This window comes from Clupea harengus, chromosome 8 (genome assembly GCF_900700415.2).
Source record: "Clupea harengus chromosome 8, Ch_v2.0.2, whole genome shotgun sequence".
Lineage (NCBI taxonomy): Eukaryota > Metazoa > Chordata > Actinopteri > Clupeiformes > Clupeidae > Clupea > Clupea harengus.
The window spans coordinates 3,188,855-3,205,026 of record NC_045159.1 but is presented as its reverse complement, the minus strand read 5'-3'; the positions used below and the strand labels follow the sequence as shown (position 1 = coordinate 3,205,026).

Sequence of the window (16,172 nt, the reverse complement as noted above, 5' to 3'; positions counted from 1 at the left end):
GGTCTTCTACAGGATCTTACTGGACAGGATGAAGGATGTGATTGACCCCCAGCTTAGAGACCAGCAAGCTGGCTTCCGCAAAGACAGATCGTGTATAGACCAGATTGCTACGCTGCGCATCATCCTGGAACAGTCACTAGAGTGGAATTCACCGCTATTCATAAACTTCATCGACTACGAGAAGGCTTTCGATAGTGTGGACAGGGAGACCCTCTGGAAGCTTCTCAGGCACTACGGAGTGCCAGAGAAATTAACCAACATTATCAGAAACACCTATGAGGGAATGACCTGCAGAGTGATCCACGAGGGACAACCTACCGGTGCTTTCTGTGTACAAACAGGAGTGAGGCAGGGGTGCTTACTATCGCCATTCTTGTTCCTGCTAGCAATGGATTGGGTAACAAAGCAATCCACAGCAGAAAGAAAAAATGGCATACAGTGGACAATGTGGGCGCAGCTCGATGACCTGGACTTTGCAGATGACTTGGCCCTTCTCTCTCATACCCAGCAACAGATGCAGGAAAAGACCAGCACCATCGCAACCAACTCTGCTCGCCTCGGTCTTAACATCCACAGAGGGAAGAGCAAAGTCATGAGAGTCAACTCTGCCAACACTGCACCCATCATGCTGGAAGGCGAAGCTCTGGAGGAGGTTGAGGAGTTCACCTACCTTGGCAGCATTGTCAACAAGCAGGGTGGAACAGATGCAGATGTGAGAGTCAGGATTGGCAAGGCCAGAGTTGCATACCTCCAACTAAAAAACATCTGGAGCGCAAAAGACCTAGCCATCACAACAAAGATCAAGATCTTTAACAGCAATGTGAAGTCAGTCCTACTCTACGGAGCTGAGACATGGAGGACTACAGTGAATACGACAAACAAAATCCAGTCATTCATCAATACCTGTCTGCGACGAATCCTCCAGATCCACTGGCCTAACACCATCAGTAACAAAGAACTGTGGGAACGTACCAGCCAAAAGCCAGCAGACGAAGAGATCCTCCAACGACGTTGGAGATGGATAGGCCATACTCTCCGTAAATCAGCCACAAACACCACAAGACAGTCCCTCAAGTGGAATCCCCAAGGGAAAAGAAAGAGAGGTCGGCCGCGAAACACCTGGCGTAGAGACTGGGAGGCAGACGCCAAGAAAATGGGCTACACTTGGGGACAGCTTGAGATGTTAGCTCAGGACCGAGATGCTTGGAGAACTCTTGTTTGCGGCCTAAGCCCCAGAAGGGGTAGTAGGCGATGATGACTGAAGGAGTGAATATATCATATTTGGTAAGTGCTTAGCAACATATGCCCAAGAGGGCGTATAGGCCCAAGGATTCAAAAATCAAACCAGGTGAGCAATAACCAAGCCATATTAACAGACAATTGGAGAAATGCAATTAACTAACAAAAACATGCACTTCATTGTACATAGCTGTACCAACACAACTTTACTGGTCATTATCCTCAATATTTAAGATTAAACTGATTTGAGTAACAGGCAGAATCAAATGTATCTCCACCAACAAAGTGCATTGCATGGAACTGAATAGAATTGTAACAACTTAAAAATGCTTGGTATTCTATCAAGGAAATGGGTTTCAAATTTCATCACTCAGTTCAGGTGAACTGTATCAGCTGTTTAGAATTTCATTCATTTAACTGGCAAACAACTTCCAAGTGCACCAATTGTTTGTTTTACTATTCTGCTCCCGCTTCTGTGTGTGTGGCATGGTCACTCTAGCCTGCTACATTGGCTCGGCAGATAGATAACAGTTTCCCCAAGAAAAAGTCTGAAGCTTGAAGTTATTTTCAAACCTTCACTTAGGAAGCACTGTAAAACTGAGCAGACTTACAGAATACATCTTAGTCATCTCATCTCGTAACATTCGTTTATAAAAACAATCACTTAGCATTGCATGTTTAAACTATGTTAGCTTAATGCTAACTTATAGGGGACATTCCATAGAGACCGCGCTAGCAATTCGAACAAACTTCGGTTCATTACGTGGTTCATTAAGTGGTTTCCACATGAAGTAATGTTTCTAAGTAACAACTGATCAACTGTTTAAGAAAATACTTACAGGCAAACGTTTTCTGGCCATATATATCAGAGTAGGAAAAAATATACCGCCACATATACGGGTGCATACCGCCACATACTGCACGTGAGAGTGTACAATTAGCCATAGTCACAAACTGAATGATGCTACCGGAGCATACTCCGGGGGCCAGTCTAAAGCAGCTCGAAGGCCGGATCCGGCCCCAGGGCCGCCTATTGAAGAGCCCTGCCTTAGGTTATCATTGAAAATGGGCTGATATTGCTGCTGTTGCTATTATGATGTCATGCAAATCAAATGCACATGTGACTTGTTAGTGTATACAATCATAATTCAAGGATGCTTATGACACAAGAACATATTTTTGCCTTAAAAAAGAAAGACAAAAAGCATTTTCTGAGCATCAACTGAGCCAACACTTTTCATTTGGTCACCCATGTAATTATGTTCATATCCCACAGGTATACGCTAAGCATGCCTGTCAGGAGGTGTCATCAGGTGTGTCAGCTGAGTGAATGCACTACTGTTCAGGCCACAACCCACGCCATACAAACTCAGCAGAAATAGAACAACAACCACCCACAGTTGTGGAACAGGTCCAGTGTGGGAGAAAATCTTTATCAGACCCCACCTCAAGACTGACAACTGCCTATCAGTTATGACAAAACATTATGCCGCCTATAAGTCATAATTATTTTCAGTGAATCATGTAGGACTCTAAAGATAATTCTCAACACAGATTGATACCAATTTCAGCCAACATAAGATTGATTTGTTTTGATGTTTTGTCAAGTCTATTCAAATACATTCATTCACACAGACAAATATTAACTAGAATATGCATTTCCTGAAGGAAATACCAGTGCATGAAATGCAAAAGTTAAGAAAGGAAGAAGAAACGAAAGAAGAGTGAAGAAGAGTGAAAGAAGAAAGGAAAGAAGAGTGAACAAGAGTGGCTATGGATAGACAGTAAAGAAGGAATGAAGAGGGGAAATACTGAAAGAAGGAGAGAAAATGGAGTGAATCAGACAGATGGAGTGTGAGAAAGAGGAGTTGGAGAGGGATAGAAAAAAAACAAGTGGATGGAGGTTCTACAGAGAGAGGGAATGAGTGAAAATAGGAAAGAGAATGGACATAGGGGAGGAAGGAGATGTTATAATGATCGATGGACAGAGTGGAAGATATAGACATGGCATGGAGGAAGTAAAGGAAATGGAAGGGAGGATAGAGGACGGTAAAGTCAAAGAAGGCTTGAAAACGGGTTGAAAAAAGTAGGTATTGATGGACAGAGTAATTGAAAGAAGAAAAGAAAGAAGAGTGATTCGGAGTGGCTATGGATAATGAGATAAAGAGAGAGTGAAGAGGGAAAATATTGAAAGAAGGAGAGAAGCAGAGAGATGGAGTGTGAGAAAAAGTAGACTGAGAGGGATAGAGATGGAGAGATAGAATAGAATATATAGAATAGAGAGAAAAAATAGAATGTGCATTTCCTGAAGGAAATACCAGTGCATGAAATGCAAAAGTTAAGAAAAAAGAAAAAAGAGAGAACCAAGAGAGAGTGAAGAGGGAAAATAATGAAAGAAGGTGAGAAAATGGAGTGAAGCAGAGAGATGGAGTGTGAGGGAGGATAGAGGACTGTAAAGTCAAAAAGTTTAAAAAAAGAGAAGGAATTGATAGACAGAGTAATTGAAAGAAGAAAGGAAATAATAATAATAATTAAGACCTTTGTCAGGTTTTTAATGGCACACACACACACACTGGAACACACACGTGCATACAGTTTATGGAGGCGACACAGGACACACACACACACGCCTGTGGTCGCGGTGAATTTATTTTCTGCTTTTTCCCATCCTGGACCGTCCTTCCTCAAGGACCCCCCAGGAGCAGTGGGCAGCTTGTAGCGCCCGGGGACCAAGTGAAGTGAACTGTCCATCTTTGGTCAGGGATGGACATGTGTTCTGTTATTTTGCATGTTTTTTCTGTTGGGGTCCTTAGTGGAGGAAACCCCTTGTGAACACGGGGAGAACATGCAAACTCCACACAGAAAGGCCCGGGAGATAGCCCACCTGAGCATTGTGCACTCTGGGGAGGACCTACCCCCCAGAGCCAACAGCGCCCCATGCGGGAATCGAACCCATGACCTTCTTGCTGTGAGGCGGAAGTGCAAGCAGTGCAAGCAACTGAGCCACCGTGCGTGAAGTTTGAACAGGAGTAGCTATGGATAATGAGAGAGTGAAGAGGGAAAATATTAAATATGGCAATTGAAGTGGTTGCTATGCTGGTTGCTATGGTGGTTGCTAGGTTGTCATTTTAGTAGTGGTTGCTAGGTTGTTGCTAGGGTAATTGAGGTGGTTACTAGGGCGTTGCTAGGGTAGTCATGGTGGTTGCCATGGTAATTGAAGGGGTTGCTATGCTGGTTGCTAGGGAGGTCTTGTTGGTTGAAGGTAAGTCAAAGAAAGTTGAAAAAAGGGTGGGAAAGGACAGAGTGATCATAAGAAGAAAGGAAAGAAGAGTGAACAAGAGTGGCTATGGATAATGACATAAGGAGAGAGTGAAGAGGGAAAATATTGAAAGAAGGAGAGAAATTGGAATTAAGCAGAGAGATGGAGTGTGAGAGAAAGTAGACTGAGAGGGATAGATAGGAAAATGAGAGATGGAGAAAAAAATAGGATAGTATGGAAGGTGTGTCTTAATATCCCTAGTTATACAGTTAAATTGAGAGGGACAGAGAGAAGCGGTGCTTTGGAATTGGCGCAGGCGTCAGAAGCACATGTGCAAGCCAGTTTAATGCCCCTATTATGATGTCACAATAGCCCAATGTAAGTCAATGGGAGAAATTGTATTCGTTTTTCTTTAATATCTTAAAAAGTATAAAGTTTAGAAAAATGAAAAATACATAGCTGAAGTGTCCTTTACAAGACCTAAGCGACACAGTTTGAACGACGTTTAATAGGCTACGTTATGCGGTTGAGCTGAACTAATCGCAGAAATCGGTACAAAGAATAAGAAGCCACCGAATAACAATACAGGGCATTTCATGCACTGTAATACAAAAATCAAGGACAACTTTTAACTGTATGGATAAAATGATGACCATCACTAGACTGCCGTACCACTACTATGGGTGAAATTATATCTGTCGGCGTACAGTATCATTTTCGGTCCTGCACATGCGCAGAGCACAGGAAGCTCTTCTGAACAAAGAGGAAATGCGTGTGTTATTTAAAGGGAATTGGTCTGTGTGTACATTGTGCATACTGCGGACTACAGTGGAGCACATATTCTGTACAGCTAACATATAAAGCTGTAGGTTTCGAATAACTTACTTCGTGCATCAACTCACACTCAGGAGCCAGGTAAATAGACAAGTAACGCTACCAGTGATAAACCCATCACATTCCTTAGAAACCTTTAGTCTGAAACGTTTAGTCTTGAAAACAGCCAGCGTGTTAGCCTTAAAGAGCAAGGCTAGGACTGCTAGCCTAATGGCAAACCATTCAACAATGAGTTAGCTACTCCATACATCGACTAACCTTGCAGTTTTTAAAACAGTCGACATTACAATTGTCACCATCAAACTAGTGACTCGTTTCCAGATCTAATCACTTAGGTGTTGATATTGGTATTGCATTGCAGTAACTCGCCAGTGAATAGCCTCCTTTCCATGGTTTCCTCGGTGTAATGTCACCTATGATCTGTTTGATTTGTCATGTTGTTTTTGATTGTTCATCTAGACCTGATTATGAAGTCATTTCGACAATTTGCTACCTAGTCATCCTAGCTAGCTAACTTAGAAGTTTGCTGAAAGTGTTGGCCCTGAGAATTGCTCCACTTTGGCGAGCTTAGGTTACCATTTTGTATTTTGAACAATTCATTATGTAAATTGCACTAAGTCCATTAGATCTCAATCGATTGTTTTATTCAAGTTATTGTATTTATGTGGTATTTGTCTTTGTTTCTCTATGAATCCTTTCATAACATGTGTGCCTGTTATATCTCATTATAGGCATCAAGGCTTTAGGACTTTTTTGACTGGATGCAGAACATTTGCCTTCGCAAGGCATTACACACCGCCAGGAATCCGACTGTCACCTTGCTGAGAGCGCAAATTATCTGGCGATTTGGCAGCACACATTTCACTCAGTGCACCCAACCACTGACTCCTCATTGTGGCAGGCGTCCCACTCATTCTCACTGCTGCGATTTTACCCCGCTCTCTCGAAAGTTCGGTACAAGCTCTAGGTTTTATATTCATCTTTCGTGGCCCGAGAGCCTCTCAGAAAGGCCAACAATGGCAGAGCAGAGGTTCTGTGTAGAATATGCCAAACGTGGCACTGCGGGCTGCAAGAAGTGCAAGGACAAGATCATGAAGGGAATTGTCCGCATCGGCAAGATCGTGCCCAACCCCTTCAGCGAGTCTGCTGGAGAGATGAAAGAATGGTACCACGGGAAGTGCATCTTCGAGAAACTGGAGCGTGCCAGGGCCACCACCAAGAAAATCGAGGACATCACTGACCTGGAGGGCTGGGAGGAACTTGAGGATGACGACAAAGAACTCATTAATAAACTTGTCTCAGGTATAGCAAGCATTTCAAGTTTGCCTTCTGCTTTTTCTGAGGATAAGCATGTAGGCCTACTACTCAGAATATGCGGAGGTAATTTAAACATTGCAGGACAGCTTGCAGTGTTGTGATTAGCCAGCTCTAGAGCCATTGTGGCGTTATCTGACTCCCAAAGTGAGATGGTGAAATGATGATGGTTTTTGTGAACTTTTGTAACGATTTTCGTTAAAGGTAGTCTATTTTCTCCTTTGTACCTTTCTTTGCCTTACCACAGATCTTGCTGCCAAAACCAATGCGACCCCAAAGAAAAAAGTACAGGCAAAGTTAAACACCAGCGGACCGCTGTCTGCACCACCTGCTGATCCGTCACTTAATGCCCCTCGAAAGTTCTCTGGCTTCACAGGTAAGAGCAGTATTTTGCTTTTTTTATGCCAAAGGTTGTAGGTTTCTTGCAGTACACATTTCATCAGTCTTCATCAGCTTTTTAAACTGACAAATTCTTCATTACCTTTTTGTCCATTCATCATTCTCATAAAGAATGTACAGCATTTTATTTCCCTCTGCAGGTAAATGTTGCCTACTGATTTGTTAAAAAAAAAAAATATGCATAATAGTATGTTTTGATTTTTTACCTAAATAGCTACCAAGGCTGGTACCTCTGCCAGTCCAGGGCAGTCTGCACTGAAAGCAGGCCAGGGCAGTGCCCTCTCCGCTCAGCTGTGTGACCCCAACCACAAGGACTGCCTGTTGCGCGAGTTCCGCAAGCTCTGTGCCATGGTGGCAGAGATCTCCAGCTACAACTCTAAGACTCAGATCATTCAGGACTTCTTGAAGAAAGGGAGTGGTGGAGGTACTTACAAAAAAAACCCTCATTAACCTTTATGGTTTGTTTGTCAGAACTGTGTGAAAACTGCCACACCTGGTGTCGAATGTGACATCTGGTGTTTTTGGCATGAGTGTGACAGTTGGCAGTTGTTTGTTTTTGTTGTTTACTGTTTTTGGTCTGCTCTTTGCTGTCCTAATCAGATAAGTTCAGAGGAGACTTGTTCCTCACTGTGAAGCTGCTTCTACCAGGAGTGGTGAAGAATGTCTACAATCTGAATGACAAACAGATTGTGAAGTTATTCAGTCGTATATTGAACTGCAACCAAGATGGGATGCTGCGCGACCTAGAACAGGTCAGTCTCCTGTCTTAATTTTCATACTTGGATGGCAAAACTTGTGCGGTCCAAGGTTCCAAGTCCTTTCTAAAACAGCAGTGGTTGTAGTGGAACTGAAAAAGTACGGTGGAGCATTCAGCACTCATCCAGGCATTGCCTATGTTATTTAAAACTAATTCTGGAATCAGCTGTGTCGACTAAAATGAGTTTGTGTTCTCTACTCAAGGGGGATGTGTCAGAAACCGTGCGGCTATATTTTGATGACAGTAAGTCCTTCCCACCAGCAACCAAGAGTCTCCTCACCCTGCAAGAGGTCGAAGCCTCACTGAACCGTCTGGCTCAACTCACCAAGGAAGACGACCAGCAGAAAGAGCTCCAGGACATTGCCAAAAAGTGAGCCAACCCCACTCGGCATGTTTCTCTTTCTCTTTTTTTTTTTTTTTTTGAAACACAAGCTTTAGTTCAAAATGCTTTCTCAGTGAATACAGATCTCTTCTACAGTTGATGTATGCCTCTGTGTAGCTTATGTAGACCGACACTGTTCTCTTTTGCCCCTTTCCAGATGCACAGGAAATGACCTCAAGTGCATCATCAGACTTGTGAAGCATGATTTGAAAATAAACTCAGGAGCTAAGCATGTGTAAGTGACCTCAAAACCACTAATCTCACACCAGCCACAACATTTAAAGAGATTGTGTGGTTTTGACCCAAGCTAATTATTACAGATTAATTTGACAAATGCCACGTTACTGCACCTGTATTTTAGGGTCATTGATTTAGCATTTTGAGACAGACGTGTAGTTATACCCATTCAAACTACTCTGTTTTACACCATTAAAACCAATGAAATAATAGTAATAATACAAATGATAATTATAACAAGTGTTCTTGTTGTTAGTTCAGGACAAAACAGTACAGCTAGATATATACAGTATGTATAATGGAGATCAGAATTTTACCACTGGAATCGGTGTCATTTCAGTTATTATGTAAGGTTTTATATGTTGGAGCATGATGGATATTTTTGTATTTCCATTTATCTCATTTTTGATGATGTTGGTTAATGAGTTCTTGGCTTGTGTCCTGTCGTAGGCTGGACGCCGTGGACCCCAATGCTTACGACGCCTTTAAAGCCTCGCGGAACTTGGGCGATGTCATTGAGCGAGTGCTGCGGAACCAGCAGGATGCGTCCAATGGCAGTGGGCCCCGCAAGAGCCTGAAAATAGAGGCCTCCCTCATGACCCCTGTGCAGCCCATGCTGGTGAGAGCTACGTGGGCTTTTCATCATCAAGTGAATGGTGTAGTCAAATTCTTGAGGAGGTGCTCTCTGGCAGTAGTTATATTCACGGTGGTGTGTGAAGTGTTTTAAACATGTTGTAGAATGCCACTGTTATGTGTCCTTCACTGTTGTAGGACCCTCTAAAACTACCTAGCATACCTCCCTACCAGACTACTTAATAACTAAAATGTTTAGGGCGGAGGGTTTCTCTTTAAAGTAACAGAGGCTGTTTGTGCTTGCTCAGGCAGAGGCCTGTAAATCTGTGGAGTACGCCATGAAGAAGTGCCCCAACGGGATGTACTCCGAGATCAAATATGATGGCGAGCGTGTGCAGGTCCACAAAAATGGAGATCACTTCAGCTATTTCAGCCGCAGTCTCAAGCCAGTGCTCCCACACAAGGTCGGTGAAGAGTTCTTGCCATGCTAAAATAATGTAGCTCAGGACAGGCATTTGCAGACTTTGAATGCTTCTGCTTACTATTGATAAAAAAGTTTACCTTTCACTTTAGCTCTATAACTATATAGATAAAATATGAAGGGCTAAATGTTTTTGAAGTATGCAGGGACTTATTACAGGGATCATTGTTCTTTTTCAGGTGGCACATTTCAAAGAATACATACCTCAAGCTTTTGTTGGTGGCGACAGTATGATTTTGGATGCTGAGGTCCTTCTCATCGACACCAACACCAGCAAACCCCTCCCCTTTGGAACACTGGGAGTGCACAAGGTAGCACAATTGAGAACTACAGCAATGCTATACAGTGGCTTGCAAAAGTATTCAACCCCTCTGAAAGTTTTACAAAACATATCTATTTACACATATTTTCACAATTAGTATTGTCATTGTAAACATTTATACTGTAATCTACTTCTAAATGCTAATTTAGTTATTTGTCTACTAAAACAAAAAATAAATATATATATAAAAACTAAAATATTGTATTCAACCCCCATACATTAGTACTTAGTATAGAACTCTTATTCTGCAATAACAGCCTAAGTCTTCTGCAGTGAAGACAGTCAGTACCAGCTTTGCACATTGCTCTAATGTGTGTTCCCTCATTCTTTTTGGTAGAATTTATGTAGAACACAGATAATGTGGTGCCATAGATTCTCAGAAGGATTTTGATCAGGGCTTTGACAGAGCCATTCTAGAACGTTCACTTTGTTGTTTTTGAGCCACTCCAGTGATGCTTTAACCTTGTGCCATGGTACTACTGGTAGGTAATCCCTCTCCCAAGCCTTAGCTTTACAACAGACTGCAACAGGTTTTCCTGTGTGTGTTAGATTTTTATGCCACAAATAGCACTTTGAGGATTTGCCAAAAAGCTCTGTTTTGGTCTCATCTGACCATAAAAACATTTCCCCATATCTTAGGCAACCTCCAAAAATGCTTTAATATGGATCTTTTGAAACAATGTTTTTTGCCACCTTACAATAGAGTCTTTGTACAATATAGCTCTTAAGATCGTGTACTCCTACACCTGCACCCCAGTTCGAGCCACTGAACATTGTAGATTGTTCAGGGTGTAGATTGACAGTGGTGGCACCAGGTAATATCTTCCTCGGGTGCTTGGTTTGGGGGACTTTTGTACAAAGCATCTGGGTGGTGTGATGCAACTTCTGCTTTATTCATACAGATTCAGTGGCGCTCAATTAGATATCAAAACATTAGAGTCTTTTCTTCACTTTAGAACTAAAAGTCAACTTGTCTTTTTAGTTTTCATTTCCTTTGTTCTTTCACAACTTGCCTGATGACCCTTGACAAATATTTATATCCAGAAGGAGGTCGCTACTTTTAGCAGTCATTAGTGCCTAATTATAAGTCATATGATCAAATAAGTGGCACCTCTGCATTATTTGTAAACGGTTTGTCATCTGCCTTTATCTGGAACTCAAAATCACAAGTTTTTCATTTTTTTTTTTTAACGTTAGCAGACAAATCACTAATTTTGCCTTAAAAAATATAATACAGTATAAATGTTTACAATACAAATACTGATTAGGAAATGATGTGTAAGTATCTTTTGTAATTGTGGAAATGGTGATTTTTCAGGGGGGGTCAAACACCTTTGCAAGCCACTGTACTTCTAACTGTCCAGTGCACAGAAAAGCATTAATTGTCCATATTCTGTTGCAGAAAGCTGCCTTCCAAGATGCCAAAGTGTGTCTGTTCGTCTTCGACTGCATTTACTTCAATGGTGTAAGCCTGATGGATAAGTAAGTAGGCAGTTATTCGATTTGAAGTTACTCTGCATGCTGTGTTACTCTGCTTGCTACTGAAATTGCATTAGGCCATTTATGCTGTAGGAAAACTCAGTTAAGATGTGCGGGTGAGCTGGAATCTCACTGAGTGAAGTCTTCAGTGGGTTCGCTGTTGCCAACAAATCGTTTTTCGCCTGTTTCTATAAATTGGTATCCTCAGTGTAGTCTATTATACTATTTATAGCGGATATCCTTCTCTTACTTCCAGCAAAAAGAGCTTTTAGTCCCCCTGTCTAGTGTGAAGTGTATAGTATTCTCATAATTTTTGCCTGACTGTAAAAGGGGAAGGTGTGTCTCCCCCTTTTGTGGAGGGGGTCATTTATTCCATTGTTTGTGTGTTGGATTGTTCATGTATCTGATTACTGGAAAGCTTATAAATATTAGGGGGGGGGGGGGGGGGGGGGGAGAGAGAATCACATAATAACATCTCCAACACATGTAGACAATAGGGTGCACATCAACCCAGGAAGGACATTTGACCTTGGTATTGATGATCACAGTGAGTCATATGTGTGCATTCCTTTTTTGGGTCACAGTGCGATGAGATGACATACTCTTTCCTACTCTCATTTCTTTTAAGGGCTCTTTATGAACGAAGGAAGTTTCTCAATGACAACATGGTTGAAGTTCCAAACAGGATATTGTTTTCAGAAATGAAACATGTCACTGTAAGTGTTCTACACACCTGCAACCTCTTCCCCTCATTCCTGCTTGCAGACTGATACTGTCACCCTAATTGTGAATTGGCTTGCCTGATGGTGGTGTTGTGAATTGGCTTGCCTGATGGTGGTGTTGTGAATTGGCTTGCCTGACGGTGGTGTTGTTTCTCACAGAGAGCATCTGATCTGGCAGAGATGATCACCCGCGTCATTCGAGAGGGGCTGGAGGGCCTGGTGCTGAAGGACGTCAAGGTCAGTCACACTGTTCTGCACTATGACCCTTAGTTTGTATACTTACCCTCTAAGTTATGAGTCACACTGATCTGGAGTTGTAAATAACTTTCTTCATGAAGAAGGTCTCCATCATTTGAAATAATGAAATACATTGGCCAAGGAATGAACAGGACTATGATGTGCAGTCACCACGAACACTTGCTACTGTAAACATAATTCTGTACAAGATCTAAAAATGATGCCTGTCACAGGGCCTATACGAGCCTGGGAAGCGTCACTGGTTGAAGGTGAAGAAGGACTACCTGAATGAGGGCGCCATGGCAGACACGGCTGACCTGGTGGTGTTAGGAGCTTTCTACGGCAAAGGCTCAAATGGTTTGTTTTTTGTCTTTTTTGATCACTTTGTGGACCATGGACTGGTAAAGCACCATTCCATTTGTGTGAAATCATTTAATCAACTTACATTTTGAACGTCACCTGATCTTCACACGGCCATATAATAACTAGTTTGTGTTTTGTACCATTCTAGAGGTGCGTATTACCTACAGCACTTCTTTGGACAGAATCGGTCACTGTAAATTACTTCACAAGCTGTATACTTCACAAGCTTCATATCCTTTGGCATGTAGGCATTGATGACAGCTGCAGATTAATTCATTTGTTCTGCTTCTTGCAAAGGAGATCTTTTTTTCTGTCAGAATGTGTTGTATTAGTTCAACCTTTTTGTGACCCAAGGGTTTTTTTTCTTTTTTTCCCTCGTTTATTTTGGCCGATTGTAATGGATTACCTTTTTTTATCATGATTGCATTACCTCTTGACATGACGTTATGAAACTATGCCGTTTCATTAAATCCGTATGAAATATTATTATATTATTATAAAATAGTGCCCTGTGGAGCAATGAATGGTGAATTACTCTCAGTTTGGATTTCCAGACCAGGTGTGTGTTGTCTGTTCTCACTCCAGAACGTGTCTCTCCACAGGAGGAATAATGTCCAGCTTCTTGATGGGCTGCTATGACCCCGCATCTAAGAAGTGGTGCACAGTGACCAAGTGCTCTGGAGGCTATGATGACGCCACTCTGGCCAGACTGCAGAAGGAGCTGGATGTGATTAAAATCAGCAAGGTAGAGGAACCAAGAATCTAGAGCTGCTCTGTGCATTACCCTTCATTATTACAGCCTACAAAAACATGAGCAATGAACATTTACTGCATCATTTTCTTGTTGTCAGGAACCAAGCAAAATCCCTGGCTGGTTAAAGATTGTTAAAAACTATTACCCAGATTTCCTTATCCGCGATCCGGAGGTGAGCATCAAATTAACTCAGCAAGAAGAAGTCTGAAAGATAATAATTTGGTGTGCTTCCAAGATGCTTTGATATTTCAACATTTCTTAAGGTAATTATCACTCATGACATTTTTGAATATTTCATAAACAGCAAGCACCAGTGTGGGAGATCACAGGAGCGGAGTTTTCCAAGTCAGAGATGCACACAGCCGATGGAATCTCCATCCGTTTCCCGCGCATGACGCGTATCCGTGACGACAAGGACTGGAAGACTGCCACCAACCTGCCTCGGCTGAAGGTGCAGTTTGAGACGCCTACACCAACACCATCACTCCAGACATGTAGCTGAAAGCAGTGCATACATTGATGGGATGGAGGGGTCTGTAAAGGGGTTTAATCAGTACGTCTCTTCTTGTGCAGGAACTCTATCGCATATCGAAGGAGCGCTCTGACTTTGAGTTGACCACGGGCCAGTCCAAAGATGATAAGGATGATGAGAACTCCTCTGGTGGAGCCAGTGGAGGCAGCTCTCCACCCTCCACATCACACAAGACCCCTACCACCAGCAAAGCCCGTGAGTAGCATCCTAGCATGTCATGGTGAAAAGTGCAAGCAGGAATACTTCTTTGTATGACATTAGGTAACATTGTTCATTTTGCAATTGAAATTTAGGACTGAAACTGATGATATGTAGTCATTAAGCAATGCTTTGGATTATTTCAATTTTCATCCGTTTTTTACAATGCTACCCAGGGAACAGTGCTGCTCCACGGCTGAAGCAGGTGAAATCAGAACCCATTTCCCCAGCCAAGAGGAAGATGCCTGCGGAGAACCACAGCAGCAAGAAGGTACAGCTCTCCCATAAAAACTCATCCAGCTCCAGTTACACTGGAGATTTCACAGTCCAAATGCCTCAAATGTCTTCTTTCAAAGCTGATTTGTACCTAAATATTGGTTTATTTGTGCTTATGTTTCAGATTAAGACTGAAGTTCAGATTAAAACTGAAGCTCAGATTAAGACTGAAGTTGCCCATAGCAATGGGAAAAGCAAAGTGAAGAGCGCCTCCACCAAGGTGATAGAAGCAGGTCCTGAGAAGGCAAGTTAACATTCAGTTGAACTTCAACTTTGCCTTACAGACATTGTCATCTATGCTTCTCTTGTTCTGTGGCTGTACACTATAGCAGAGATATAGTTTAGGTAACAAACATATGTATTCTTTGCCATGCTTGTTTTCACTTAAAGTAACTTTAAAGTAATGTAAGTTTTAAACATGTGTCAACGTGTCCTTTCGGAGAATTGTTGGATTTTTCTTTAATGTACTTTTTCCTTTTTTCATTGTGTGCTCCAGACCCTTTTGGACATTTTCAGTGGCGTGAAGCTCTACCTGCCGCAGGGTGTGCAGGACTACGACAAACTCCAGCGTTATTTTGTGGCCTACGACGGAGATCTGGTGCCGGAGTACGACGCTGCCACAGCCACGCACACGCTTACAGATCCCGAGGAAGACAGCAAAGCTCAGAGGGTCACCTCCAACTGGATCTGGGCGTGCATTCGCAAAAGAAGAATGGTTCCTCCCTGCTGATGAGGCCGGGCCAATGGAGACTTGAGCTGCTTTCGGCTGAATAAAAGTGCCCTTCAACAACAGTGGTTGCTTCAACTGCTTCCGCCATACGAACAATACCTTATCTTCCAGTACATTCTGGATTGTTTCATGATCATGTACAAACGTTTGTCAGTATTTTAAGCTGCCCCAAATTGGTGGGATTTTTTTTTAAACACATTAACATGCCCTGTGATTTGGGGTCTGATACCACGAGGACGCAAGAAGGAGTAGAACTGCCTCTCCTATGATCTTTATATTTATTTTGTTTTTAGGAATCATGTGTTGTCTGCTGTAACAGCTACAGCAAGGGCATCTTCAAGTAGATTAGGACATATTTTCTACTACTAGTTAGTTCATTTTGAGTTATAAAACATTAAGTGATAGCAATGGGTAGTTTGTCATGTAAACACGTCTAGTAGTTTATCTTTGTTATTCCTTATGGGTGAAATTACATGATGAATGGAAAATGAATTCAGCATTTAATAAACCATTTTGCAAATGGCTTTGAACCTGAAGATAAAATGTGGTGTGCTCTTGTCCTTTGATACTGTTGAAAAATTATTTTGAGGCCAGAAGTGACATACTGCTGATGCTCAACCACCTGTCACCAACTGGTCGTGAAGTCCTCAAATAACAGTGCAATCCTCAGAATATGAAAACACCAATGGGAATCCTTAGGTGAGTAAACAAATGCAAAATTGAGGTTGAGTGAAAGCTTACCAAGAAAAAGTATAAAGTGATGCTTAAACAGCAATGATATAAAAGTGGCATTCTTTGGGTTGTGACCCTTTGGACTTGATATTACGACCGCACAAGCAAATTAATGACTGGTAGGATAGATAGCTTACTTAAACTTTACAAATGTAGACAGACGTCCATAGATACAGTGGGTACGGAAAGTATTCAGACCCCTTTACATTTTTCACTCTTTGTTTCATTGCAGCCATTTGCTAAAATCGAACAAGTTCATTTTTTTTTTCGCATTAATGTACACTCAGCAACCCATCTTGACAGAAAAAAACAGAAATGTAGAATTTTTTGCAAATTTATAAAAAAATAAAAT

At 42.0% G+C, this 16,172-nt stretch overlaps 1 protein-coding gene across 1 annotated transcript; it reads left to right on the top strand.

Moving 5' to 3' along the window:
* The first annotated feature begins 5,289 nt into the window (after positions 1–5,289).
* Positions 5,290–15,624, top strand: lig3 (ligase III, DNA, ATP-dependent). The gene is made up of 21 exons (XM_012822020.3): positions 5,290–5,413; positions 6,064–6,634; positions 6,894–7,022; positions 7,260–7,469; positions 7,646–7,797; positions 8,006–8,172; positions 8,342–8,419; positions 8,872–9,040; positions 9,303–9,458; positions 9,655–9,786; positions 11,200–11,279; positions 11,905–11,992; positions 12,158–12,235; positions 12,469–12,592; positions 13,201–13,343; positions 13,450–13,524; positions 13,657–13,803; positions 13,926–14,079; positions 14,259–14,353; positions 14,483–14,602; positions 14,855–15,624. The coding sequence occupies exons 2-21, from the start codon at positions 6,094–6,096 to the stop codon at positions 15,086–15,088; spliced, it is 3,072 nt and encodes a 1,023-aa protein (XP_012677474.2). The 5' UTR covers positions 5,290–5,413; positions 6,064–6,093; the 3' UTR covers positions 15,089–15,624.
* Positions 15,625–16,172: the final 548 nt, after the last annotated feature.

Bases quoted from the DNA above. Each gene is read 5' to 3' on its own strand.
- lig3 (XM_012822020.3), top strand. From the start codon at position 6,094: ATGCAGAACATTTGCCTTCGCAAGGCATTACACACCGCCAGGAATCCG. The intron at 6,635-6,893 runs GTATAGCAAGCA...GCCTTACCACAG, and splicing joins CATTAATAAACTTGTCTCAG to ATCTTGCTGCCAAAACCAAT. The intron at 14,354-14,482 runs GTACAGCTCTCC...CTTATGTTTCAG, and splicing joins AGAACCACAGCAGCAAGAAG to ATTAAGACTGAAGTTCAGAT.